Source organism: Rhea americana, unplaced genomic scaffold, assembly GCF_003343005.1.
Source record: "Rhea americana isolate MKP2758 unplaced genomic scaffold, rheAme1 scaffold_106, whole genome shotgun sequence".
Classification (NCBI taxonomy): Eukaryota; Metazoa; Chordata; class Aves; order Rheiformes; family Rheidae; genus Rhea; species Rhea americana.
Window position 1 is genome coordinate 325,616 of NW_028185106.1, and position 27,210 is coordinate 352,825.

Here is a 27,210-nt window from a genome sequence, read left to right on the forward strand (position 1 = left end):
TTGCCTCAAATAGCGCTTCATAGCATTAGCTAATGAGATGTATACTTTTGTTGGCCACCACTACAAAATAGAAAGCCAGGTTAGATTTCCCCTTCCAAGATGCATTCTGGAGATACATATATTAGAAAAAGCAGTATAAATAGAAGAGAATAAGGGTATTAAGAAATAAAAGCRTGGCTCCAGCATGGTGCAATGGCAGTGTATTCGGGTAGGAAGATTTTTTTTTTTTCCTGCTAGTCTGGTGATACAAATTTTTCCAAAAGCAAGTTAATGCCTCAATAGTTCAATAAAAAAAGGCTTCACAAAAAGAATAGGTTAATCTAAATCTCAGTATTCTATCCAATAATTCTAACAGTAGCTGTGGCTCCGCTCTGAGCATAGGGTGACTCTCAAAAAAATCCCTTGAATTCTCAAGCAGGACCTGTGTCCTACCAGTGGAATTTCTGAACTGAACAACAAAAAAAAAAAAAATTAAAGGAAGCATTTGTTTATATTTTAAATCAAAAGACAAACAGTAACTGATCACAGATGACATTAGAAATACCTAAGGAGTTCTTTCACTTCACTTACAAGCTGTTTTCACTCAGAGAAACCCCATAAAACAGCAACAGAAGTAAAGAAATTTAAGCAAAGTATGACTAATAGTGAGAAAAAGGAAGCAAACACTGCAAATGCTGTTTGACCATATACCTGAAAGTAGGAATTCTRCCCCAGCTTTCTCAAATAAACTGTTAGCAATAGCCATGCCATATACACTTGAAGCAAATGTGAATTATCTTAGAATGTTTTACAACTAGTTCCCTGTATAAGGGCAGAGAAGAGTATTATTCCCACATCATAAAGTGGAGAATTGAAGTACTGAAAAACAAGTGACTCCAAGAAGGTGATACATGTCAGCATCAGAAAGAGCCAAAACCAAAACCTTCAGCTCTGTCTTATCCTCTAACTGCTAGGCATCTTTCTCTTCAAATGCAAACAATACCTTTACAACCATTCAAGATTTATATATATATATATATATGTATATGTATATATACACACACACACGTGTGTGTGTGCATGTGTGCGTACATATATAAAAAAATTTGCACTAACATCTTCCATAAAACTTCGCTGGCCTATCTTGTCTACTTGGCAACATCTGAAATACTTTAAAACAGTAAAGCGAGATATAGTCTGTTGGGTATTGTAATATTTTTTGCACAGAGTTCCTCCTTGTGGATGAGTTTTACGGACAGCTARTACAAACAGCCACAACGGGGTCCCGCAGAACACCCATGCCTCAGCCTTGAGGAGCCAGGAACGAGAACCCAAGTTTTCCGACGGACAGCCTGCAATCCAGTGTAGTACTGTGACTCCAACCTAAGTGATTTAAATATACACGGAAAAGACAGGGGAGGGATTATAAACCTAACCTCTGGCCCCCAGACTGTCACGCAGCTAACGCCGCGATAAACGAGCAAGGCAGAAGCCGTGGTTTAAGCTTCCCTCTTCGGAGCGCTGCAGGTCGGAGGCGGAGGAAGGGGCGCCCGCAGCCCGGGGGACGACACGCACCCCGCACGTTTGGCAGGGGCGGCGGGGCGTCACCCTCTCTGCTTGGAGGCCGACGCGAGCCGAGGCTGCACGGAGGAGCTCCTGCGTAACCCAGGCTTCCCCCGCAGCTCAGCCCGCACGTACCGCTCTGCCCCGTCTCGTCCTTGCAGGGCTCTCCAGCCAGCGATGAGGAAGGTGGGGAGGGGGGACTCTCCTTGAACTTACTTACTTAAGGAATAAATACGTGAAAACTGTAATAATGAAAGGTAGTGCAAGCAGAGCCTGAAAACTGCCTGGCATCTGGCTCGAGTAAACACAGAAAAACCTCYGTTTAAGTTTGATGTGGTAAATGTGTTACTCTTAGGATTTATGTACAAAGTCTTTGTTATCTTGGTTTTAAAYAGACTTCCTCTGCAGTACTAATAGATCATTACTATGTGACAGCAGTGGTCTTTCTGAAATAAGTTAGTGGCCTCTCTTTAATTCCTAGCACAGATGTGACCACATCAAACTTTCTTCACAGCTAGTCCCTGTGATAGGATACAGACACCACAAAACATGTTATTCAGTGAAATATATTATCATTGATAAATGGGTGGAGACATTTTAATAATCTTCTATGATGGTAAATGTTTCCAGKTCCAATTAAGCAACAGAAGAACAGAATCTGGGAAACCATTAAATACTGAATAAAATAAAAGCAAAGACCAAATACTTCAGCCTTAAATAAGTTAGTCCAGAGCCTTTGACTAYGTCTTGTAGGCAAAAGGCCTTCTTCACTGAGAAGGGAGCTTTTTAATCTATAAGAGAACTATAAGTAATGTTTATATTGTTATTTTAGCTTTAAAATATRGTCAGAAGAATGTACAGGGTTGACTTATTGCACTGACTGACTTTAAGGAGCTGTAGTTAAGCAGCCATTATATTGCACAAACATAAGTGCCAATGAATTAAAAACAAATCATTCTATTGAAACTGGATTGCTAATTGACAGTCTTACAGCAGACAAGAGCAACAGAATAGATAAAGCTGGACTGTAATAAAACATTTGATACAGTATCTCACAAAAGTTTTATTTGAAAGTTAACTGAATTCAAATTGGCTTCCATCAAAGCATTAAACTGTGAATTGAAGAGTGAAGAGCCATTAACCAAGCTGGATCATGAGATTTGTATCAGATCTGGAGGGGCGTTTTGTGGGCTGCTTCGGGGAAGCGCATGAAGTCACCAGCTTCATTCGAAAAGACTGGGACAGTGATAGTTTTAGTTACACCTGTACTCTCTATTGACCTTGAAAAGCAAAGAATTAGCTCCAAGGGCTTGATCAGTGGAGCTCACAGAGTGGAGAAGCGTGGGAATCTCTCACATGACTTTCTGCTATGACATTTTGGCTCTGTTGTCATGGCTTAAGAGGTGAATTTCTGCTGTTAAGATCTCAGTCTTCATCTTCTCCGTGGTACTTTTTAATAAAAACAAAAAACAGCAAACAAAAAAGCAGATGTCATGAGGGTTGTAAAGACAACTATCAGATGAAGGGCATTATGTGAAAGCAGGCAGTTATTGCTTCCAGCTCAGCCACTGGTCTGCTGTATGACCTCAAGCAAGTCAGACCTGTACCCAGGGATAACAATACTGATCTTTATTGATGTTTCTTTGCCTGATGACATCAAAGTACTACTATATGATGTTTCTGGCTTCTACTGGACTGAGGAAAACACGATCATTAAGAGCTACCCTTTGCAACATTGATTGGAGCCTTTTTGTCATGAAACAGGAAAGAGCTGCAGATTCAAATACAGTCTTCAGCCTCCTTCAAATACAGTCTTAATGGGATACGTACATAAATTACTCTGATTTCTCAGTGCTTCCACAGCTGATATTCAAACAAGGTTAACAGGAATCATTATTTCTGCGGAAATATTGCAACTATATATGTTCTAAAACAATGGACAGTTAAAGAATATAATAATCAGCGACATTTTAAAGGAAAGGTGACTAAAACATCACAGATCAGATATTTGTGTGTATTTCTGGGTGGTCCAAACGACTATGGGAGTGTAGGAAGTTGAGGACTCAAAATAAAGAAGAGTTGAGCCCGAGCATCAGGCAACAGCCACCAGAAGTGAAGTCTAATTAAATTTTGGAATAAATACCTAGAAGAAGTTGCAGAAAAATCTGAAATGTTATGAAGAGGCTGGAGAATTGAAGGAGGCAACAGTTCCATGTGGGAGGATTTACAGAGAGTACAATTCCTTATTTATAATCTCACTAGCTCACATTTGTAAAAGTCTTTCACTGATTCAAAAGAATCTTTGTTATTATTAGCAGAGATTACAGTTACTTGTCTAAAAGCGTAAGAAAAAACACTTGGTGAGTCAGCACCTTCAGATCACATATGAATTCATGAGAATGAAATATGTTTACTTTCATACTGTTGCTGCAGCTACAGTATGTGTTCAAGAAACTGAGACTCATGCAGATAGCCACCACTGACTTGTCACATTTAAGAAATAAAGGAAGGAATAATAGAGATCAGGTTTGTTAAATTATTTTCTCTAATGATAGCTCTCACTACCTTGTCAAAAGGTAAGTAAAGCACTGAAAATAAAGAAAACTACTCCATTAATATGCTTGAAGTCACACTTAACAATGCTAAACATGATTCAAAAACTTTAACAGTCCTGGAGTGAGACAAAACAGCTATAGACCAATGCACAGAAAATTATCAGCTTTGTCAAGAGCTGAGAGTTTTAAGAACTTCCTAAGTGTGGGGGCAAAGACCCCGTATTTCCCAACCATCATATATATGTGTGAAAGTCCGTATATGTATCAGAACATTTATATGCATAAAACCTGTTACCAAAAATGCCTCCAGCTGCCCTTCCACCAGAAGAATACTTTTTTTCTTCAAAGGTCCAAGTTCCAAAAAAATCTAGGAAAACTTAAAGCCAGAGGAACTGAAAAGTCAAGAGAGTCAAATACCTTGTTTCCAAATATCCTTTCATTCATTCATGTAATTTGGCTGGGTTTCATTCAATGGACAGGTTCAGGCATTTTAAACTTTGCTTTATATTCTATGATAATCGACTTCAACCCCAGCATCAAATGACAACCTTTCTGGAATCACACAATATCATATGTACTATAGTACATATATAGTACACAGTACCACGTGTACTATAGACTCCTCAAAAATGCTGAAAAGGAATACTGAAAAAGTGTTTTAACTTAAGAGATTAAGTATGAATTGAAAATAAATAAAAGAAATAGAAGTGCTTGGGCAGTCTCACCACTCAAATTATCATGGAGAATTAGATCCAAATCAGAAGAACCACCAGAGTAGAAGCTGGCTCTGTGGGTAACAGCATTTTGTATGATGTATGATAAGCTATAAGCAGTGGACATCAACATCCTTTGGGAGCAAAGCTGTGTTTATAAACACAAAACACACTGCAACATTGCTAAATCTCAAAAACATTGCGTTCAAGAAGCACCCAAATTTGAAGAGCTCAGCTGGAAGTCTCTAGATGTTTTTTCCCTCCTCCCCCAACGCTATAGAGAAGTCTCCATCTCTCCACAGTGAATAGAAACCCTGAACTTATGCTGATAGGCAACAGGAGTCATTTTTCACTCAAATCAGTTTGCTGGTTTCTGTGTTGAATAAGCAGCCATATGTAAGGAATAGGGCATACCTATCATGGATCATTGGATTGCTAATAAGTGGTAGGAGTTATACAAGCTTAAAAAGAAAGGAAAGGAGGAAAGACTTCACATTAATTTTTTAGCCTAAAGTGAAGTTCTGTATATAGAAAATAGAGATGTTCAACTTCTGATTTATACTGGAATATGATGAAGGGAACTTCTGGCCTGGTTCCAGATGAATTACCCGTAAAGCGCTCTACACAGCATTCGCTCTGCTACAGACAGGCAATCAGAGGTTATCGTATTACAGGGAATCAACAAGTGCACTGCTCTTCCACTCAGCATTATAAATGTGAAGTAAAATGCATTTGCTTAATCAGTAGGATGGATAAAAACAACTGTTCGCTTAACAAAGATTTATGCTTTTCATAAGCTAAACTAGATCAGACATCCTTAGCCTACCTACAAAAATAAATAAATAAATAAAGGAGGAAAAGAAGATAAGGAAAGGAGAATAGCTTGTATCTCTAGAAAAGACACAGGACTTGCTCAGGCTGGCAGCCAAAGCACCAAATACTTTCTGCTGTCCTCCTGCCTGAAACAGGGTGCTTACATATGATGTAGCACRTATTTCTTTTGATGATGCAGAGCAGCAGTGCTCTTATTAAAGTTTTTTTTGTATTCATAAGCAATTGCTTCATTATTTCAGAGCTCCTTCATTAGTAATTAATAGTAACCTTTGCAATACGTAACTGCTTTCTGCAGTGCCTCTGTGTCTCTACTACTTTGGTCAAGAGGTTTGTTAAAGCCCTACGCACTGGGAGAAGGTCCATATTCGGGAGCTGCACTGTGTGAGAATCAGCTTTACCTCCTGGCGCTATGTTAACATGCGTTGTCAGTAAAAGGCCATTTTTCTTCACTACCTTGCTACAGTTAAATTATGAAGATGATTATGAAATTAGAACTCCATAATCAGCGTGTTTTAATCCAAAGTTCTTTGTATGAGGAAGCAGAAAATGTTACTAAGCAAGGAGGAAGAACTGTTGAAAACTTTGGGGGTTTTTTCTGCTTGTCTGAATTAAGAATTACAACTCTAGCAGAAGGGCATGGCATTACAACAGTGTTATACAGTATAATCCTGCTCTTTCAAAGAAAATGCATCAAGTCTAGGAAGTCTGCTAAAGACAAGATTGTAAATCTACTAAAGAACCAGTTCAGGATAAATACAACCTTGATTCCTTGACAAAACATTCCCAATTTTGGGCCTAACCATGAGAAGTCAATGAAATCTGACCAGCAACCATAGGATCACAGGACTAGTTTTTAAACACTGGTTTCTGAAATAAAACTACATTACTAATGCTAATTATTAAATATAGCCTATTTTCAAGTTTCACAAAGTAATATAGCACAGAAATACTCCTAAGAAATTTGAATTGCTGAGTGAATATAAAGCTGATGAACTTTAAGAGGGAGTTTTAAAAGGTGCAAATGGCAGTTAACTTCCAATTATGCCTTTGGAAATGTCCCACTAATGGCTAATATAGCTGATTTATTTTCATAAACTTTAATTACCTTGTACTGTTTCTTACTGAACAATATTATCAGTCCAACAGAGCAGTTCAAACAATACTCAAGCTAAAAAGGGGATTTGCTCCAGTTCCAGGTTTACATGTGCAAATTTAGCAGTTTACCATTATCTGGACATAAAAATATTAATGCACACACTCCTTTCAACAACATCTATATACAAATGACATATTAGTTTACATTAATTCTGATCACATTTTAACTAGAAGAGATTTTACCTATGTAATTTAGATCACAAGTTATTTGGGAAAAGGACCACGTTTTTTGCTTCGTCTAGCATAAAGACAGGGATTTCTTGCATTTTAGTAATACATGTGATAGTAACTGTGAAGACCCGGCTCATCAGGTGTGTTATTTTGACAGCTGGCRATGCCAGTGCCCGGAAGACCCAGCAGGACAGCGCAGTGAGGAGGAAACGGGCAGTTTCAGAGCTGCTTGAAGGCTACTCCTTTCTGCTGCGCAAGCGGGCTGAGACATTAGGTAAGTGTTCAGTGTTAGAGTAGCAGATTTTTTTAGAGCAGTGATCGTGTTGCTTTGGCAAGAGAGCCTTGAATAAGGCGTTTTGCRTGCTAGCGCGGCCCCGAGACCCTTGCAGCTCCTTGACTTGCCAGGGCGGTAACAGGTGCTGCCTCGCAAAAGCAAGAAGATATTGCCCTCTAGTGCCGAAAGARAGCAGAGGCTGCAGAGTCCAAGAGGGAGGATTAATTATTATTTCGAAATTTCGTGGGCTGACACACGCGAGACTTTGTGCAGCCGGTTGCCCTGCGGGCAGACGGCGCGGGCAGCGAGGCCGCCGCTCCCTCCTGCGCTGCTTGATAGCCCCACGGAGTCAAGGGACCCCTCAGTGGCAGCAAGGTACCCAAACMAAAGCGTGGCCTTATAGGGAGTGCTGCACTTGATCCGATTTTGTCTTTTTGTAAAATCTTAATTGGAGTTTTAATAAGCAGTGAGCTCCTGACAGGCACACAGAACTGCAGAGCAAGGGAAGCACTAAAGGGGAAGAAAAATACCCTTGCAATTATCAGGATGGTTTTAGTTTCATAATGGTAGCTGTATTTCTTTTCTATTTTTTCCATCATACATAATGGTCTGCCACATTTAGCAATATCTTGTCTTGCTGTATTTCTGTCCATGCATACGCTACCTACCTCGCTCCCCCCCCCCCTTTTTTCTTCTTTTTGCTAATTGCCACATAACACGCAGCAGGGTCACCAACAGCATAGCCCACAAAATGAGGGAATGAATCTCGGAGCAAACTGCTGACCAAAAAAAGGTAATGCAGATAAAAACTGTAGCCTAGCAAAGTCACAAACCACTGCAGTAACAACTCCCTCTTAAGTTGCGAGGTAAGGAGCAAACCTCATGAACAAGCAGGCCTATTAATTCTGAATTATTTCAGCATGTCAGTCATTGCTTGGTAAGCTCCCAAAAGCAGTGTAGTTCTCTACTGTCCAGTACTAGGAGAGCAGCATGTATGAAGTGCATTTTAAATAGAATTAAAACTTTTCACTTGCATTTTTTTTTTTAAAGTTGAACTGACACAATCAAGTGGCTCCTTATAAATCCTWGCCAGAATCATAAGGTACACTGCCAGACAGATCTCCTAAGTCTTTTTAAGAAAGGATCCCCTCCTCTCCCCCTGAGGGTTTTAGACGTAGAGCTAAAAAGTGACTAGCAGAATCATAATCCGGGTTAACGGAGGAAGAACTGTCAACTGATGCCCKCTTTGAAAGAATACTTGTTTGAAGCAGTACAAAAATCATCCATTGTTTATGGTCTCACATCATTCCAGTAGGTAAACAACATAAATAATTCAGAAAGATGTCAATTCCCATTTAAATCCATAGAGCACCATGGGCTATTTGTTTAGTTTTAATTGCCTCTGAATCATCTGGTTCTGTGTTAGTAATGGTAACTCTTCACAGATTTAGGTAGAACTACTAGGAATTGCACAAATCCCCCAGAGCTGGCCAGTCCATAAGGTTTGAGGGGCTCCTACATCAGCTGTTCAGGATAGAGGAGACAGGCAGAAGCCCCAGTACTTCAGCAAGAGGAGCTGTGGTCCAGGTTACACACTGGACCAGGTGGCACACTGAATAATTCCTTCGCTGTTCAGCAATTCCCATTTTGTCCACGACAACCTGCATTCTCAGGTTTATCCCAGCAAGGGGTGCACAGTGKTGCACCCTGCAGCTTTTTTATGCTACTCATTCATTTCACATTCTCATACATTTTTTAAATCATTCTTGAAAGTGCTTAGATGGAATATAGACACTGATCACTTCAGGTACAAAACAGGAACCAGAGAGACGTCCACCCATGTCTTTCACTTTACCTTGATTAGTTTTGCAGTTGAAAGCAGGATATATTTATTAACCCTTTCAAAATATTTGGCCACAAAAGTATGAGTTTGACAAAGCTTCTCCAATATGTAACTAATCTTTTGTCTAAATTTTGTCTTCCAGTTTTTAGTCATTCCCATTTGCAATAGCAACGACCAAAGAACAACAATAGAAAAAGATATTAATGTCCTCAAAAAGCTGTATATGGAGTATTTTTGTATTGAAAGAACATGGGAGAACTGTTTAATATATTTTACTGTTTAATACGTCAAGAAAGCAAGTGACAATGAGTGCTATTCAAAAACTCTCTCAGCTCAGATTACTAACATTAGTTACTGTCTTAATTAACAYGTGTTCTAATTGCTTCATGGATTTTTTTAAATTTACTCTTCTTTTACCCATCATTACAGATGATGTTAAGAGTCCTCTTCATTGACTATTGGCAACTGCTGCATTCTGAGAAAATTTCTTTCAATTTAGCTTTCCAGATCCTTCGGCTTCCACCTCCAACAACTTTATAACCTCCCCAGCAGTTTCATAAATGCACTGCAATGGTCACATGAACAACACTGTAGGGGAATCAGCACTTTCACGTCTCCTAGTTACTATGGCACTTTAGGAAGAGAGAAACCGAAAAGAGACAAGCCCACCAGGAGTAGAGAGTCCGTCAAAAAATGAATCTTACGGTGAGACTTCGCCGCAGTTTCAGAACGCTGGTAATCCTCTTGGCCACGTTCTGCCTGGCAAGTATTGGCATCTCCGCCTACTACCTGTACACAGGCTACAAGCAGCAAATGGCCCTTGTGGAAACCACTGGGGAAGCCGAATGTGAAGATCCTAAGCTTTTGCCGTACAGGTCCATGGAGCTGAAAACTGCTAAGCCAATTGATCCGTCTAAAACTGACCCCACCATCCTCTTGTTTGTGGAAAGCCAATACTCCCAGTTGGGGCAAGACATCATAGCCGTCCTCGAGTCCAGCCGGTTTCCATACCACATGGTCATTGCACCTTCCAAGGGGGATATTCCCCCTCTCACAGACAGTGGAAAAGGAAAATATACAATTGTTATATATGAGAATATTTTAAAATATGTATCCATGGACTCATGGAATAGAGAGCTTCTAGAAAAATACTGTGTGGAATACAGTGTTAGCATAATTGGTTTTCATAAAGCCAACGAGAACAGTTCACCAAGTACAAAACTAAAAGGGTTTCCATTACATCTCTATAATAACATAGCCCTCAAAGACTGTTTTGTAAACTCTCAGTCTCCACTGCTGCGCATTACCAAAGCGCCAAGGGTTGAGACAGGCCCCTTGCCTGGTGAAGACTGGACAGTTTTCCACTTTAACCACTCCACCTACCAACCTGTACTTTTAGCCGAACTGCAGCCCTCCAGACCCTTGCCAGTGGTATTGCCAAAGGCTGCTCTGTACGCAACAGTCATCCAGGACTTGGGCCTTCACGATGGGATTCAAAGRGTCCTTTTCGGAAACAACTTGACCTTCTGGTTGCACAAGCTGATCTTTATTGATGCCATCTCTTTCCTATCTGGAAAGAAGCTCACACTGTCCTTGGATAGGTACATCCTTGTCGACATAGATGACATCTTTGTTGGAAAGGAGGGAACAAGGATGAATGTCAACGACGTGAAGGTAAGACAAGAACTGGGATACCATCAGAAATACAAGTATGTGCAAATGGGGCATTTAGAGAAAGATGTGTGAGAGATCCATCAAATCCCATTTCCTAGTAAATACTGCAAGCGCACAGACGTAGCCAGGAGATACAGAAATGGTAATCTGAAGTCCCTTTAAAAGGCTGGTGTGCGTACACAGATGTATTTAAATGCAGGTATACAAGAGGATACACAGAGATGCTCGCATACAATAAGGCGTGTGATGAATCCACTGGCTGCCTCTTGCTCATGTAAATTCTACTCAGGGGTATCAGCCTGAGCACATGGATGACAAAGGAGCCTTTTCCCCCCTCATAAAACAAAGATCTTTCTTTAACCTAGATTAAAGGATCAGATGACAGTGTATGGTTTACACAACATTAACTTGTCTTTCCTACACAYATATAACCATGTATATGTAACCATGTATATGTGTGCCATTTATAGGCATTATCTTTATTTTTTTTTGACTATTTCTGAAAAGTAAACAGAACAGTAAAAGTTTTTTTTTTTTCCTTATACGGTATATTTATGGGGGATTTTAAAAAGAAAAAGCAAGAAAAGAGTGAAAAAAAGATAGTTTGACTTTGGAGAATTAGTTGGATAATTTTCATTAGCAGGCTATCAGATAAATATTTAAGGTTACCAGAGACATGATGAAAGCACAGGCTTATACTTTAGCAAATGACATAGCAGGTGATGCTGTAGAATGTTCACAGGCTAATGTTTGGGGGCTTTTTTAGACTTATTTTCATTAACTCTAATATCCAGGAACTCTATCATGTTTGTTCAAAGTAATTCTCAGAGGTGCCCTTAGATGTAGAGGCTTGAAATGATAAATGGACAGAACTCAGCAGCATGACAGTTATTTCCTTGCAATTTTCTGCATGTGAGAGAATTATCATATTCAGAGATGAATTGAAAATTCCTAAGCATGCAACATTTTCTAGCCTTTATTCTGGACTTTTTCTTGTAAATACTTAAATGTTTAAGAATAGTAGGCAAGCCCCTTTAAAAAAAAAAAAAAAAGATTTTCTATTTCATAGTTCTTAATATTTCTTAAATCTTATTTTCATTTCTATGGCTTCTAKATTTGTCCATCTCCAGATCAGGATCAGTAACAGAGGTATTGAAATACCAAGTCAGTAGTCTCATATTAATAAAACAATTTTGCAGATCAGAGAAATTCAGGTAATTATGTTAGCCACCCAGACATCTGAATGCTCATCTAGCTGTATTCTAGCACTAAGGCGCTCTTCGTGGCTGCAGTAGGTACTCCCGGTGTCTTTAGATCCGAGCATGCAGAGGCTCAATGATCAAGTGCTGTCTGTACCAAATTATACAAACGGTTTGTCTACGTGAGCAAAGTAACTGAAAAGGCTGTTGGGGGAGAAGTTTTTCAGCAGTAAGTTTTTGTATGCACATTTTTGGGAGTGTCTTTTTCTGATGTAGTTTCTTCCACTAAGGAGCAAAGCCTTTTATTCTACGTTGGTTCCTATTACTAGAATAGGACTGTCCACATGGAGAGTTACTTTGAAATACAGATCATACCTTTGACTGGAATAATTCCACCAGGCAGAAAAGCTCCTGTCATTTCCTTTATTACTTAGCAATCAACAACAAGACTATGCAAACCCTTCTACTAGGCTTAGCAAAACAGCCACACTGCRTCACTTATCATAGGAGATGCAGCAGGAAAGTTTCTATGCTACAGGTCTAGAAACTCACATAGGAACTGGATGGCAAAACCCAGCTGTTAAAAGCATTCAGCATTTCTTCTGCAGGCAGCACAGACTGACCCATCTCAAACTGAGCAGAGCGCACCACTAAATACCTTGACAACAACAACAGAAAACATCTGGACCATTTCAAATTTCAAAAAACCTGTAGTGAATCTGTTCAAATACAATCCATGGAGAGAAAAGGTTTGAAGGGAAGCCATCATTCTTCCCACATTTTTCAGGTCCTAAAGGAGTAACTCACTTTGTATATTACACTATAAATAGTGCCCTAAAGGCAAGTCTTAGCTCTGGACCTCAAGTGAGAAACCGTGCAACAAACACTGARCACAAGGGAAATCTTCCACAGATGTAGGACTGGACCTGACATTCCCATAAGATGATTTCCATTCTACACATTCTTGGAGGGGGAAGGAAGGGGGGAGTTAATCTGCCTGGCAGATGATGTTTGCATGTAAAGTCATTCTGCAGCATTTTCATCCGTTGGTATTTGGCACTTAAAAGACTAGCTTTCATTTCAAAAAACATTAGTTCTCATTCCAAATCAGTTGCCAGGTATGGATTTGTTTCTCAGGGTACTTCAGAAGTATTTGCTATGCAAATCAGTCCTTACTCGTAGTCCGGACATTCCCAGAATACATTAATATTCAAACCAGGATCCTTGCTAATGAACATCACACCAAAATCAGTGTGTACTTCAGTTAGTTTACAGTAAAAGATGATTACAGCAAGTTAGAGAACAATCCCTCAAATCACTTGGGGACTGAGGCAATTGAGAACTGGTGGGCCCTGCTTTGCCCCTGAAGGCAGGGCAACCACCTTGRTTCAACAGCAAAATACCGGGAAGAGACCATATTTAAGAGGCTGAAGTTTTCCTAAGTGAAAGCATTGCCATGCATTGCAACCCCCCTCGGAGGAGTCTGGGTCTCCATGGCAGGTGAGAGCCCCTTTCTGACTCATGGAGGCAGCCCAAGGTTTAAGGACAGTTTGTGCTTACCCCTTACAAGGACAGAGGTGCAAATGGCTCCAATGGCTAAAGATTAATATAGACTAAAGAGTTTTCCCTCCCCCCTCAGGAATTCTGCAGAGCTTGGATCATTTACCTTTTCTGAACTGCATATTATATGTATACTTAGTACTTAAAAAAAAAAAAAGCTACATTTACAATACCATGCATGTCAAAATTCGTTTCGTCTTGCTGTGCTATATTTAAAACAACAGTATCCCCAAATAAAAGAGGAATATTTGTTTATATCATGCTTTCCAAAAAAATTTATATATATATATATATATATACACACACACGTATATAAGTACCACTTGTTATAAAACTTTTTTTTTGCATTGTACCACATTGCAATTTATGCAATTCCTTCAATTCATAGCGTTTATTATTATGCACAGTATAGGTTCACTTTGCATAGGTATATGAGAGTGACTGTGAGGGTCTTCCAAGGTATCARGCACACCTGGTTTGCTTGGGAATGCTCACCAGTAACACTGTATCAGGTAACACCAAGCGTGGCCAATCCCCAGATGCACAGAAGAAAACTGCAGATGAAGAGCTAACCATTTCCAAAACTATGTTAAAAATCTGATTAAATAATATCACTTTGCCAAACTGGTAGGACATTTTCTTTCAGTGACCACAAGCATTATACCTGCCAGCAGAAAGAACACATCACTAAAAATGAACTTTCTGATAACAGCATTTCTATGTAACAATAAAAAGACAAGTAGCTGTGTTCCTGTGCAATTCCTTCCTCCAACCCGAATGTTTTTATCCCCTCAAAAAGCCTATTCTCAATTAGGTGCTTCAGGGATATAYGTAGTTTTATAAAGGGTGTCATCAACTAGAGAAATGGAGATTAAAGAATGGAGTTATTATGGGCTGTGTTTACCACAAAAGATCTCCTAGTCCCTTGTATCATAGAAGCTGTACAAGGTCATATCTGGCCAAGTAATTAAACAGGAACTCAACTGAGCCACAGAAAGCTATTTTCCCTAGCTTTATGAATATCTATCTTGAGCCTAGCAAGCTTCTGCAAATGAATTTCTGCCTTTCCCTCCTCCCAGTATATTATCTCACCGCTTGATTTTAGAAGGCAAAAGACTCAAGAACTCATCAGTYAGTCTGCCGAATTACTGAACTCAAGTACTTGCAAACTATATTGGTTCCCAGACACACAGCAAGTCCAAGATCACTGGCATCAATGATTCAGAGAAAACAGCTAGGGACATCAGGTTACCATACAGAAAGAATACAAAGCTTTTGTCTTTTAAAAGTTTTTTTTTTTCTAATTCTCCTCAAACAGAGCTGCTGTCAATCAGCATCACCCAAGAAGGTAGTAAGAGCTTGCTGAAGTATTTTCTTTTTCACTGTTGATATTATAGCATGAGCATGTAGACTGGTACAATATTTACTCACCCAGGAACAATCCCATGCAGTGACCAGGGTTTCCTCAGCAGCTTTCACAACTACATTTTCTTTTCCTACCATCACTCTTAACTCAAAACACAAAAAACTTTGAAAAAAAACCTTCAACATAATAGTTTACTACTATTAAAAAAAAAACAACCACCACCAAACCAAAGAGAAACATATCCTGCAGAAACCACAGCCTTTCACAGCTTGCCCTCTGCTAACACCAGGAGCTAGGGTGCAGAACAGCAAGCTCCCTCAAGAAGCACCTGCTCCTGCTTTATTCTCCACTTACCCAGCTGGAGCTGATAATCAATGAGAAATTACTGGTCCCTGCGCCCTCATGTCACAAAACCCCTTTTCTGAAAGCTACACTTGCTTTTCTGTATTCCCCCTAGTTGCTGACATCAGGGCAAGCTCGTCCTTRTATGGTCTGAGGCACTGTAAGCTGCTGGAGCAATGCTTGGGAGCTTCCTTGGTGTCACTGGTGACCGCTGGCGCCCCTTGCCCCAGCATACCTGACAGCTCGTCTGCATTCTCGCCCGTTCTCCTGCGCCAAGCTTCACGCTGCTTACTTCAGAGGGAAGGAAATTGCATTAGTCCTGACACCTCCTCACTTCCACAAGTTTGCACTTTGTCTTTGACCTTCACTATTATTAAAATGCCTTGAACATTTAAGGGGTGTGATTTCTTGCTCATTTTAGTATCTTAAAGACAAGAATTCGTGCTGGAGTCGCAGCTTTTCTGATAATTCCAAATTAAAGAGTACTGGCTCAGCAGGGGGCTGCACTTGATATTCGAATCTCTCTGGCATATGCTGTTTCTGATCTTTCTGCAAGGAGAATTGCTCTCCGGTGGAGTAATCCGGACTGTCTGGGCCACATTACTGGSGAGGGCAGAACAATACTGGGTGCAAGGCTGCGGGTGGGAACAGCATACCTGAAACTCTCCTCTTYGCTGCTGTGTGAAACTTTCTGTGCAAAGTCTAAACACCTTTATAAAGCAAGGAGTTTAATAAACTGTTGGGAGAGTAATGTTCATTTGTACTTCAGAGCTGCTCATATCTCTTACCTCTTGCATCATTTGTAAATCATGGTAAAGACCTGAAGCCTGGCCTGTGGATCCAGAAGCTCTAGTTATCAGTGGACAAAAGCACATTTCTGCATCCCTCTGCAGAATTTGGCATGTAGTACTACAGAATACGCCCAATTTTATGTAGAAAATTTGCCAGTAATAGTCAAGACCAGAGACAACAGCCCAGGGGGATTGAATTGAGTATTTGTACTTCTGACTCAGGTCCCTAAAGGGTTTTTCTGGATACTTGCCTCTTCCATACTCTTCTGTACTCACATGCAACGTTAGAGAAGACTACAGAGCTAGTTACAGAAGTCTGACATCTCCGTATCCCTCTGCGTAGTTSCCAATATACACAGTACCTTCCTTCCTTCCCCAAAATCTCCCGTGTTTCAGCAAAAATTGCAGCTGGTTCTACAAGCGAGAAGTAGACAAAAATCTTTATTGTTAATTTATCTGCACTTTTCTTTCGATAGGGGCTGAAAACAGCAATCACGTCCTTCCTCATCACRTGAGAAACAATAGTCATGCCTATAATATTTTTGTAACGATAAACTCCAGCCAGTAAAGTAACCACATCAATGATCAATACAGGGAACGTCTGAAAACARAAGATATAAGAGCATAGGAAGTTAYAGACCACCAAGCAGTAATAATTRTAGTTGTTACCTTTATGTCATCTTTTAAAGCACTTGAAAATGGCAGTGAAGAACACAATGAGTAGATATTCAGGAGTTCCTAAAAACTTTAAAAGTGAATTTAAAAAGCAACTGAGAATGCATTATAAGAAAAACTTAATAATCAGACAATCTTCTTGTTAAATGGGACTGTCCACTCCATTCTACTTCAGCAGAGCTGACAGATCATTCAATATTTTCGCTGTTCAGGTCTCTTGAATCACCTAACTCATTCTGCAATAATTTGAGTGTTGAATACTGTTGAAGTGCCTTGACTAGATACACCACASAAAATGTTATGTACTTCAACCTTTTTTTCYGTTAAARCCTATTCTTTGATTCAGAATTTCASTACTGATGTAGTTAAAAATAYCACTCCTTTGCCATCAGCAAAATRTTTATTTTTCTCCTTGGCAGYCTGCAGGAYTGACTGTCAGTCAGAGCACCTCGCCTGAATTATAATAGACTTGGGTTTCTCTCATCTTCCAGGTTTCCCACTGAAGATTTGGTGGGTCTTGACAGTATTTCATACACTAATGCCAGAAAACAAATTGTGGGGCTCTAATTTTTTAGCTTTTTCATTTCACTAGTTTAGACGACTGTTTCTTCCATGTGTACCCTATATTAAAGAAGTAGSTCTGTCATGCAGCCCAGATAAGATTTTCGTAAACATTTGAAAACTCACTCTGAGTTCTCTTATCCTAGAGGGCAYACGCTGTTATATTGAACTGCTGCGTTACAAGAGTCCAAACAATCCAATCTGATATTGTTTGTGGCAGACCACAGAATTATCAAAAATCCAGATGTGCTCTTTTTCARGGAAAAGATTTAATCTCTCACAAAGCAAGGAAACAAATATAAAACAGTTCAGAAAGTGGGCAATACCTAGGGCTGATCGCCTATGCCCAGCATCACTGCCTTGTGACACATTCTTTTGTTTACACATCTGCTAATTTCCTAGATTTATAGTGATTTCTTGAATAGCTTCTCCAAACTAAATCTGAAGTCGTAGGCTGTATCGTAGTGGAATATATTCCAAGGGCATACATGGTATTTGATATTTAATTTAGCTTCATTTAATTTCATTTAATTCTTTTCATAGCATTTTGGGAATGTCTAGGAACTAAAAACATGGCTGCTTTACAGCAGTCTCTCAAGAGACCTACTCATGTTTAAAACAATGCGTATTACTTAAAAAGGAACAATAAAAATTGTTTCCTATATTGGAAAATAGCACACTATGAAGTGACTGAATACCTTTCTAGAAAGGCTAGCCAACCCAGACTTAAAGAGCAATTATAATTACTGCCTTAAAAGCACCTGATGCAGGAATAAACACGTTACCATGAATGACATATATAATGCACTTGCATTAGCAACAGTATTACTTAACTTTAAATCTGCCTGTGTCATCCAAATACAAGCAGGAGAAACAACACTTAGAGCAAAAGCTTAATTTAGCCTCATTAGTATTATYTAAATGATTTGAAAATGGCAGTGTTCAGAAAATGGATGGAAGGATAGGCAAACAGATAAGAGAGCAGAGAAAGCCTCAGAGAGAGAAGGAGAACTTTGAAAACTAAAAACATGTAGCAGTTATTATCTACCTATTAACTGCCCACTTCTAAACAATAATGTAGTATYAAAACAAGTCTTCCTCTATGTCTGGTTTCAAAAGTTTATATATACGTGTGTGTATGTGTGTATATATATACATGTATATGTACACATGTGCACACACACATATATATACACAGTAAATTTTGTGGTCTTTGTTTTTTCTGCTARTTTGGTCATTGACCATTTAATCAATAATTTTACTTCTGATGTTGTAAATCTCCTGTCTTCTTTTCATAAAGGCACAATTTTGTAAGGACTTTTAGATAAAAGATACCAAACTCTWTCCTACCTCATGGGCAGAGGGCTATTTCAAGAGTCTAGGAAGAGTTGCASCTCAAATGCTGGGTCCAGTGTCCCTCTAAAATTAAAAATTAYATTCTAATAAGTGGACATCATCCATCTAATTATTGTTCTTGAAGGTGTACATCATATACTAGCAGGTGGAACTTCAAAACTGTTAAGTCCTAAGTAGATTATGGTAACAGATAAGAGGAAAACTTTAATGGTAAAACTTCTGTTTCATTTCAGAAAAAAATGCCTTTGGTCCAAATCTAGGAAGTGGACTTTGATTTTAGTGAGTTGAGTGTTCATCTAAAGGAAGATTTACGCTTTCTCTAAATGAGAAGTTTTCCTCATTTGAGATGAGGCTTGATCTGAGAACTCCAAATGGACCGTTTTCAGGAGGGTTYCCTTTTCCTCTGGACGTATACAGAGTCCAAATACTTTTTACAGAGACRTGAGAACAAATGACCTTCTGACTCCATAGTGCAAAATGAGTCATACGTTGCTTAGAGTAGTTAGAGTGACTCGTATATTGCTTTCAGGAGACTTTGTTGGCAAGTAGTGCTTAGCATGCAAATACATTGGTTCATCAGGAGAAATTCACTTGGTAAGAAACTATTTTATTTTAAAATTTTCATCTGTATGTAGCTACTTTAATACGTAATCAAAAAATGAATGCTTTCATTGAACACTTGAAATTGTCACTATTCGATATAGCTATTTCACGACCAAAGGGGATTTCTCTGCATCAGACAGCTTATTGCTTTTTATGGTGTTCATAAGCGCTCACACACAGACACACACATAGAGAAAGACTCAAATATGATGAGAAGATGAGAAGATCATCCTSTGTTTTGTATATATGGTACTAGATAACATTCTGTGTGTCTGTGGACTGACTGAGCAAAAAAAAGAAAGAAAAAATCTTGCAAAGTGTTGAGATTTTGCTGTGAAAGAACGATAATAAAACAATAATAGAACACGATAGGAGACATTGTGGTGTGGCATCCCACGCAGACCAGTCAGKCCGGGCCGGGAGGTTTTGCACGGTGATCGGTGGCACAGCAGCTCCCCRGATGCTTTATGGACTCACAGATCACCTGTGATGCTCTAACCAGCTTAAATCCTTGGAAGAAAAGGTGAAAGAGCACCAAAGACAGGTCGCGCCCRGTACCAGTGCTAGGTTAACTCTTCACCACTTACTAGCGCCTAGCCGATTTCTCGGGCAGGACCACTGCAGCTGTTGCAGCTGTGATGCTGGCTCCCGTGAACGCGCGCACGGCTGGGGGCCTCAGGCAGGCAGCCTTTGTCTCTCGAGCCCCCTCTTTGTTTCAGCAGCGGTGGCAATGCCTTAGAGCTGGGACTTCCCGGGAGTGGCGGTGAGGAGCTGCGAATGGGCGGCTCTCCAGCTGCTTGTCAGATAGGGGTAACATCTGTCTGCACCGCGCTGGTGCTGCACAAGCAATACTGAGCCCCCCTGCATCCRCCGACAGTCTCAGGTTTTAGGAAACATCACAGTTTCAGTTGAATCAAGCCTTTTCTCATGACTGTCAGGATCCCCGAGAGGCCGACTTGCTCTCCGTTACCRCGGCTGAGAGCAAAGGCGCGTGGCCCCTGCTGCTCCTGAGCGTGAGTATCGCTTTCTCACGGATTTTTGCTGCCAGTASAGATTATTCATTTGCCCGGGCTGGAGAGCTCCCGTTTATTCACTGCTGCACACTCACGAGCAGCAGCAAGGTTTACGCTGCCTGCCACTGCACATTAAATCCTCCTGCTTCTTCGTTTTGTGGCCTGTATATCTTACGCCTACATTTATTAGCGCTGTTACCTACGYGTCCCTTTCGCAGTGCCCGTTCCAAATCCACGGTGGTACCCTCTCGAAATGATGTACATGCGTATAGGGTAGCACTGTACCAAACTGTAATCCGTTTTCTGCAGACAGTAAGCGCAATTGCTGCATAAATATAGGAGAGGASAATAAAGCTCTCTTCCTTATGGGCCATATGCACAAGTCAGTGCTTTTCCAGAGGTTTTCTTAGCGATAAGAAGTAAAAGTTATTTAGTTATTTGAGGACTACTGTCCAAATAGCATCACCACCCACCAAGAGGAAGCCACACATTACCTTTTTTTTCAGTGGCAGCTTTTTATTTTGAAAACGTTATCCTACTGAAGCAATACTTCTCCTCCATACAATTAGTCTTCTGGCTGTGCTGGAATATGCACTGGTCCTAAAATCAAGGTTTCTAACTGTGTACGAGATTAATCTGCCTAGGACCTTAAAGTATAAATGYCTTTTCTTTTATTAAAACCGTATTTCTTTCACATTTTTGTTTATTCCTGTTGAATATCACCATTGTAAAAAAAGCCTTAGTAGCTCTACAACACTTACGTAAAAATGACTTTTCAATAATACTTTTCTCCCAGGAAAGTACAAAATGATATTTTGTACTTCTGGGAGAGTATAAGATCGCRGCATAAAACTATTTATCTATAAAATAAATAGCTCCATGTGGACMCAAATTTTAAATTTCCAATAGCAATATTAAATATGGTAAATATATAATTTAAATGACCTGTTACAATCAAAGAATGTTTTATGAAGGTTAAGAATTTCTTTCAAGAAATACCAGGATGAAAATAAAGTGAAACTTTATTATTTTCTTTTTTACTTTAATATAGAGCTTCATTTTCAAAATTAACAGGAAAATGAAAGGACGAGTTATGCACAATTTCCTCAAAACCAATATATTAGTAAGAAAACCTCTGAAGCTTCTGGCACAATATTTTTGTGCATTAGGATGCATTAGGATTTGGTTTATTACAGCATGTTACATGGATTAAAGTTTTCTGATTTAATGCTCCGGCATTTGTCATTGATTTGGATGGCACATGATAGAAAGATCTTTCATCTCCAGTGCAGACCGGCACAGAGAGACAGCTAAGGCGTTTTGGTGTCTTTCACATCTGAGAGCGCGTCTTTCCCGGTGTGTCACTGTCCGTCTGGGTCCAGAGTTTGCCTTAGCCAGGTCTGTACCCGAGTGCACAGAGCCCACGTGACGGGGGCTGCGGATAACTGGTCGGCTCAGGTTGGGAAGACAGTAATTTCAAGAAGTTGAAACTGTTGAAGCTGAGAGAAATCATTGTTTTCCTTAACCTTTTTCATGAGAAAGGGTCTCATAAAATTCTTGATTTCTTAAAAAAAATCTTTTTTTTCTGTTTTTGCTTAATTAGGTTTACCACAGGCTAGCAAAGATGGTTAGTATTGCAAGCACATTTCTGAGACTACAGAATTTGCATGATAAAGGAATTAATCCCACCTTTGGCTCGTTTTAGAAAAACAGAAACAGTGACTGACTGCTTTTAACTTTCACTTGAAAGCARCTCATGCCCCTCCTTTAACCAACATCAGCATAATAGCTCCTCAACACTAGTCTCTGGAAAGATGTTTATGAAATAAAGCTGTAGATGATGATAATTTTTTTCCGTCAGGAGCATAAACTATAAATACCATTTACCAAAGCATCATGATTTCTCCAAATACCTGTCTCCTTTACTCTCTTCTACATTTTCATTCTTTCTTCCTTAGTACTAGTTCACTTTTTGTCGGTTCTTTAAGTTCTCATCCGGGTAACACCCAAGTAGAAGTAATCAGAAACTGTGGTGTGATTTATACTCACCTTCTCTACTACATTACATTCATGCTATTTTTAACACAACTTGTTGAAGATGGCTGAATTAGGTATTTGAGAGGGATTTTTTGATTAGCTTGCATTTATTAAGTTACTTAACGTACCTTTATGCACTTACTTTCTTAAAAATCTTGAATTAAATCCATTAAATCTAGTACATACTTCCTGCTCCTTTGTGATCAGTGCACAGTGAAATTCCAAGATTTAGAGATCAAGATTTTAGTTTTCTGACTTTGCAACTTGTTTAGTCATTTTTCCTTGGACTAAATGAATGAAAATTTCTTCCAAAATGGAAGAGGCCAAGCAAGGGAAAATGAAGTTTGCTTTCTTGCTGCTCTGTCATTTTGGACTTCTCCAGTGGAACAATTTTCCATGGATAAATGTTGATTTATTGAATTCATAATGTTGCATAGGAATGTGATTTAAGCAAAATGGTATTCTGCCAACTCATCTGCTTTGGCAGGCTGAAGGAAAAGTGGGAAGTTTTAAGAATATTTTTTAAAAAATTAAAAAGGTCATAATTAAATGTAGCTTTGGAAATGCTGTTCTTTTAGAAATTAAAAATGAAAATAATTTATATGCTGTTGGAAAGATTTTTTTAATGTGAGACTATCCCAGGAAATAGATATTCCTGTTTTYTACAGCCTTGGCATTCTATGTGAAAGCCAGAATTACTAATGTAACTCCTAAATTACAAATTAAAGCCAAAATGTCAACATTTAGGTAATTTCTAAAAGTTGTCTCAATATTAAATTTGAATTGTGTTGACCAGTGCAGGTTGAATCAAAGACATGGGCTTCAAGGACTTCCAGGTTTGACCTCAAAACATTACRTCTTCAAGTAAGGACTATACAAAGAATGTTTGAATTCACGTTTTTGACAGCATACAGTATTTGCTTGCCTTCCTTAAAATTCGTGATATATTGGCTCTTAAAACGATCAGTGATTCTATAAAGTGCAAGTGCTTTTTTGGTTTCGGTCCAGTTGTTGTAACAGAGAAAATCTCAGTATAATTTTCCATTCCCTGGATTTTTAAACTCTTCCAAAGTCTGTATGTCTGTGCATTAGCCTCCTCATTAATAGCAGACAGATGAAGCCAAAATCAGGATCCTTTTAGTCAGCAGAAGTCTTGACATCGATTTCAAGAAGATCGGCGTTTGGCCTCTAAAATGCGCTCTGCGTGAGCAGCTCGGGGGAGCTGCGCGGTCCTGGCCGSCCGCCCCGAGGGGCCCGTCTGCTTCCTCCTGCGAAACAGCAGCGAGCAGCGACGGGCAGCCAGACCCACTGCCAGCTTCATTGCTATAAATTTGAAAGGTGGAAAGMAGCAGAGGAACCATAAATGCAAAAGGAGTTACAGGATCCCAGGAGGAGCAGATTTTAGCGGGGAAAAGCAGCTTGGTAAAGGCTAGAAGAACACGGGATGCAGGATGAGGACCAAAGTGGACGCTGCGTCAGGGTTATGCTGTCTCCATTTTCAATAATATTTAATCCCTAAGGCGATGAAGGCTGAAGRCTTCCTTTGTAGTAATTTTTACCTTAGAGTTGTCAGCAAATTATCACACAGATTTGGAAAGTCATTAAATATATGTAAACACGTAAGAATTAATCTACATTTATCTATAACAATATTAATCTATAATTAATACAGGTAAAATGCTCTATGRCCTTTGGGAAATGTTTAATGTCTCTTCAGACGTGTGTAACCTAATGAGGTTATGCTCTACATGGTTGATAATAATAACAGACTTCTTGTTTTTGAAAAAATGAAAATTCAGCTGCAGAATATAAATTCTTTAATACAAGAAGCTCTGCATGTGTCTTCCTAGTAACACATCCCAAGATTTATGTGCATCATAAACAAATATGTCTGCAGTATTATAAAGTGTAATTCCATTGTATTTGTTATTAGGAAAGGGAATAAGGTTTCCCGTATGCTTTCACTGTTATTTCACTTGTAACTGGGAACACGCTGCCAGTACATTATCAGGAAATAAAAGCTACCCGTCACTGTTGTCAATATTGCAAGAGGGGAGCTTCCTGCTAGAAACCTGGAGGGTTTTACTCTTAGCCTTCAGGCAGTAGATGCATTTCCAAGAGGGTGAGCGGCAAAGTCTCGTGGCTAATGACATGTTGTGATGTGATACTTCATATAAGGAAACCTTTGCCACTGATAATACATACATTGATTTCACAAATAGGGCGTGATGCTGGAGGGTAGTTTAGAAGTTCCCAAAGATCAGTATCTCTGCTAAGGCATGGATGTAAAATTGCCTACCCCCAAATTACACTTTTTCTCTCTCTTTCCAAGATTTCATGAAGGGAAAAAAGGAAATTCCCTTGTGTTCCCTACTGTGTGGATATTTATAGCAGACTAAGTCATAAAGAAAGGAAAATACCTTTAAAAAGGGGAGATTCCTACTGCTTTACCGTTATTGCCGTGTTTTATTTTGGGGGACAGCCAGCAACCCCCTGCAGCCTCTGAAGGCAGTAAAGTCTGTCGACGTAGGGTAGAGCACGATGCCAGGGTGCTGTTCGGAGACCCTGCTAACCTCACCAGCCTGGAAACTGCCTGCCTAGAATTACCTGAAGGGCTTAACTGGCTGAACACGTTGGGGAAAAATTTKGGGCTGAATCATGGACTTTCATAACTGCTCGTCCTCGCTTCCCTCTGCTGGTACRTTGGACAATTTTGTGTGTTCTGCCAGTGTAGGAAAACCAGGCTGTGAAAGTGAACAGCTGCGGTTCACTGGGATATAGATATGCCCATGTGCACCAAAAGGCTGGAAAGGACTCRCCATAGGACAGTCAAAAGAAATCCAATCTTCTAAGATCTCTCTGCCATTAAACTGATCGTAAAGCAACTGACAGGTTTTATATAGAAATATTCTGATTTTAGTAACTTCAGTGGCTTATAGTACAACCAAGTCAGACCTCTTTAAAATAAGCTTAATGGTCATGACTATCTTCTAGGATCACTGGTAGTAATTAACAGCACAGTATGCTTCAGAAAAACAGTCCTGAAACTTTGGACAGTCACAAAATACAGAGAAGGAGAAGGGAAAGGGAAGAGGACCCAATCTCGAAACACGYTGTGCTCACTTCTGCTATGTCCCTTTTATTTGCTGGTGCCGCAGCCCCCAAACAGCCAAGATCTGGGGCATGCTAAACCCTGAAGGGGGGCAGGGGGGGGTGAAGAAGGGAGGCTGTAGAGTCCACAGAAGAGCTTGAGGAATAAGGAAGACTTTCCACAGTAGAAAAGTATCACATCTTTAAGCTCTGGTGTTGTTTCTCAYCTTACGCAGTTAAAATTCTTTTCAGAATTCAAATAATCCTTGTCAAATAATCTCATTAGCATAGCAGAGCATTAGCCAAGTAGAATATCTCAGAACAGTKCACTATTTATGATTTTTAAACCGCTATTTCCATATAAAATAAAATTATGGCACTCTCCCACAGCTAGGAAAATAATGGAACCTTTCGCTTCAGAAGTGGGTGTAAATTTACTGTAACACGTATAATTAAAAGGTAGATATTTTATCAAACATATTTTTCTCTGTTTAATGATCCTAATTTACGTGGATTCATATTTTACACGACAGATAGCTGTGCAGTGTACAATGAGAATATTTAGAGAGAAAAGTACTACCTATAGTGATTAAAGCAACTAGCTTTAAAAGTTAACTGTCTCAGTAATGCCGGTGTTAGCTTGCCACCTCAACRCATGAGAAAGGCTCTAAAATAAGGACAATTTTAAAGTAAAAAAACCAACTTGTCCTTTGGTTTCTGAGGTAATACTGTGAAAGTGTATAATGTTCTAGTGAGCTTTCTTTGCTGTTTGTAAGCACTAGAGACTTTGTTCATTGTAAAGTGGCAGCTTTTCATATATGTAAGAATATAAAAAACAAAAATATCAAATATTGTAAGATTTATGAAAAGATCTCAAATCTTAGTAAAACTGATTTTCACTGTATTATTTTCATTAGACRGTATTGTGCTTGGAAGACATTTCCTTCTTCTAGGATGTGGTCTGAATCTTTGACCAAAAAAAATTCCCTATGAAAAGCTCTGATACCGTGAGCATAAGTACTCATACAAACAATAAGTTGAGGAAAAGAGTAAGAAATTCTAGCRTTATTTTATCATTCAAATATAGACCTCTTCCAATAACAAGAAAACTTGCATAGTAAAAGACAGCAGTAAACACCCTCTGATAAAAAAAAACACTTGCTAGAAGTGTTTACTCTTTGCTCCAAACAATTCGCTTTGTGTGTTTATGGCATAGCGCAGCGTTCTTCCTGTGTAATCCAGAAAAGCAGGGACAGAGAGCTTGAAGAGAGCACGAGCATACCTTTCCAACGGGAAGTGCTTTGAAGAAGCACGATGCGTGGAGAGGCTCTGTGCATTCCAGTAGCAAAAGAAGTTGCTTGTCAGCAGCAGTTTTAGGAGCCCTGGGGATAAGTCATCCCTGTCAAGAATGATTTAGCAGTATCTAGAGAGGGGTGAGCTCCGTTAGACACTAGGAAATTCATCCAAATCCTCTTTTCACTCCAGCAGCAGGATGTCGAGAGGAGACCTCCCACCGCCGGGGCTGGGCACGAGGACCTCCCCGGCTGGAGGCCTGCACAGTGCCCACGAGGCACGGCAGCTTTCTGTGAGCGCTGACATAACGCTAAGCTAGGAAGGCCAGAGGGGACCCTTAGGATAATCTAGTGTGACATCCTAAATAACGCAGGGCACAGAATTTCATCCAGTAATTCGTGCATCAAATGTCATCTATCGCTACCTGCAGAGGAAGCCTGGGCCCGTCTGCTGCCCCTGGATCTGTCTTTATTTTTGTCTGCCAGATTCAGGAACTTGCTGTTAYCAGAAGTTTTCTTCCCCAGCAGTCACTAGAAGTGTTAAGAGAGTCCTGAATACTTTTG

The 27,210-nt window shown here is 39.6% G+C and overlaps 1 protein-coding gene across 1 annotated transcript in view; it reads left to right on the plus strand.

Moving 5' to 3' along the window:
- NDST4 (N-deacetylase and N-sulfotransferase 4) overlaps positions 1 to 27,210 on the plus strand; it is a 101,967-nt gene that overhangs the window by 5,570 nt on the left and 69,187 nt on the right. The window contains exons 2-3 of the mRNA XM_085309064.1: positions 7,128 to 7,244; positions 9,517 to 10,761. Coding sequence (XP_085165190.1) covers positions 9,781 to 10,761 — 981 coding nt within the window. The 5' untranslated portion in view covers positions 7,128 to 7,244; positions 9,517 to 9,780. The remainder of the gene's footprint in view (positions 1 to 7,127; positions 7,245 to 9,516; positions 10,762 to 27,210) is intronic.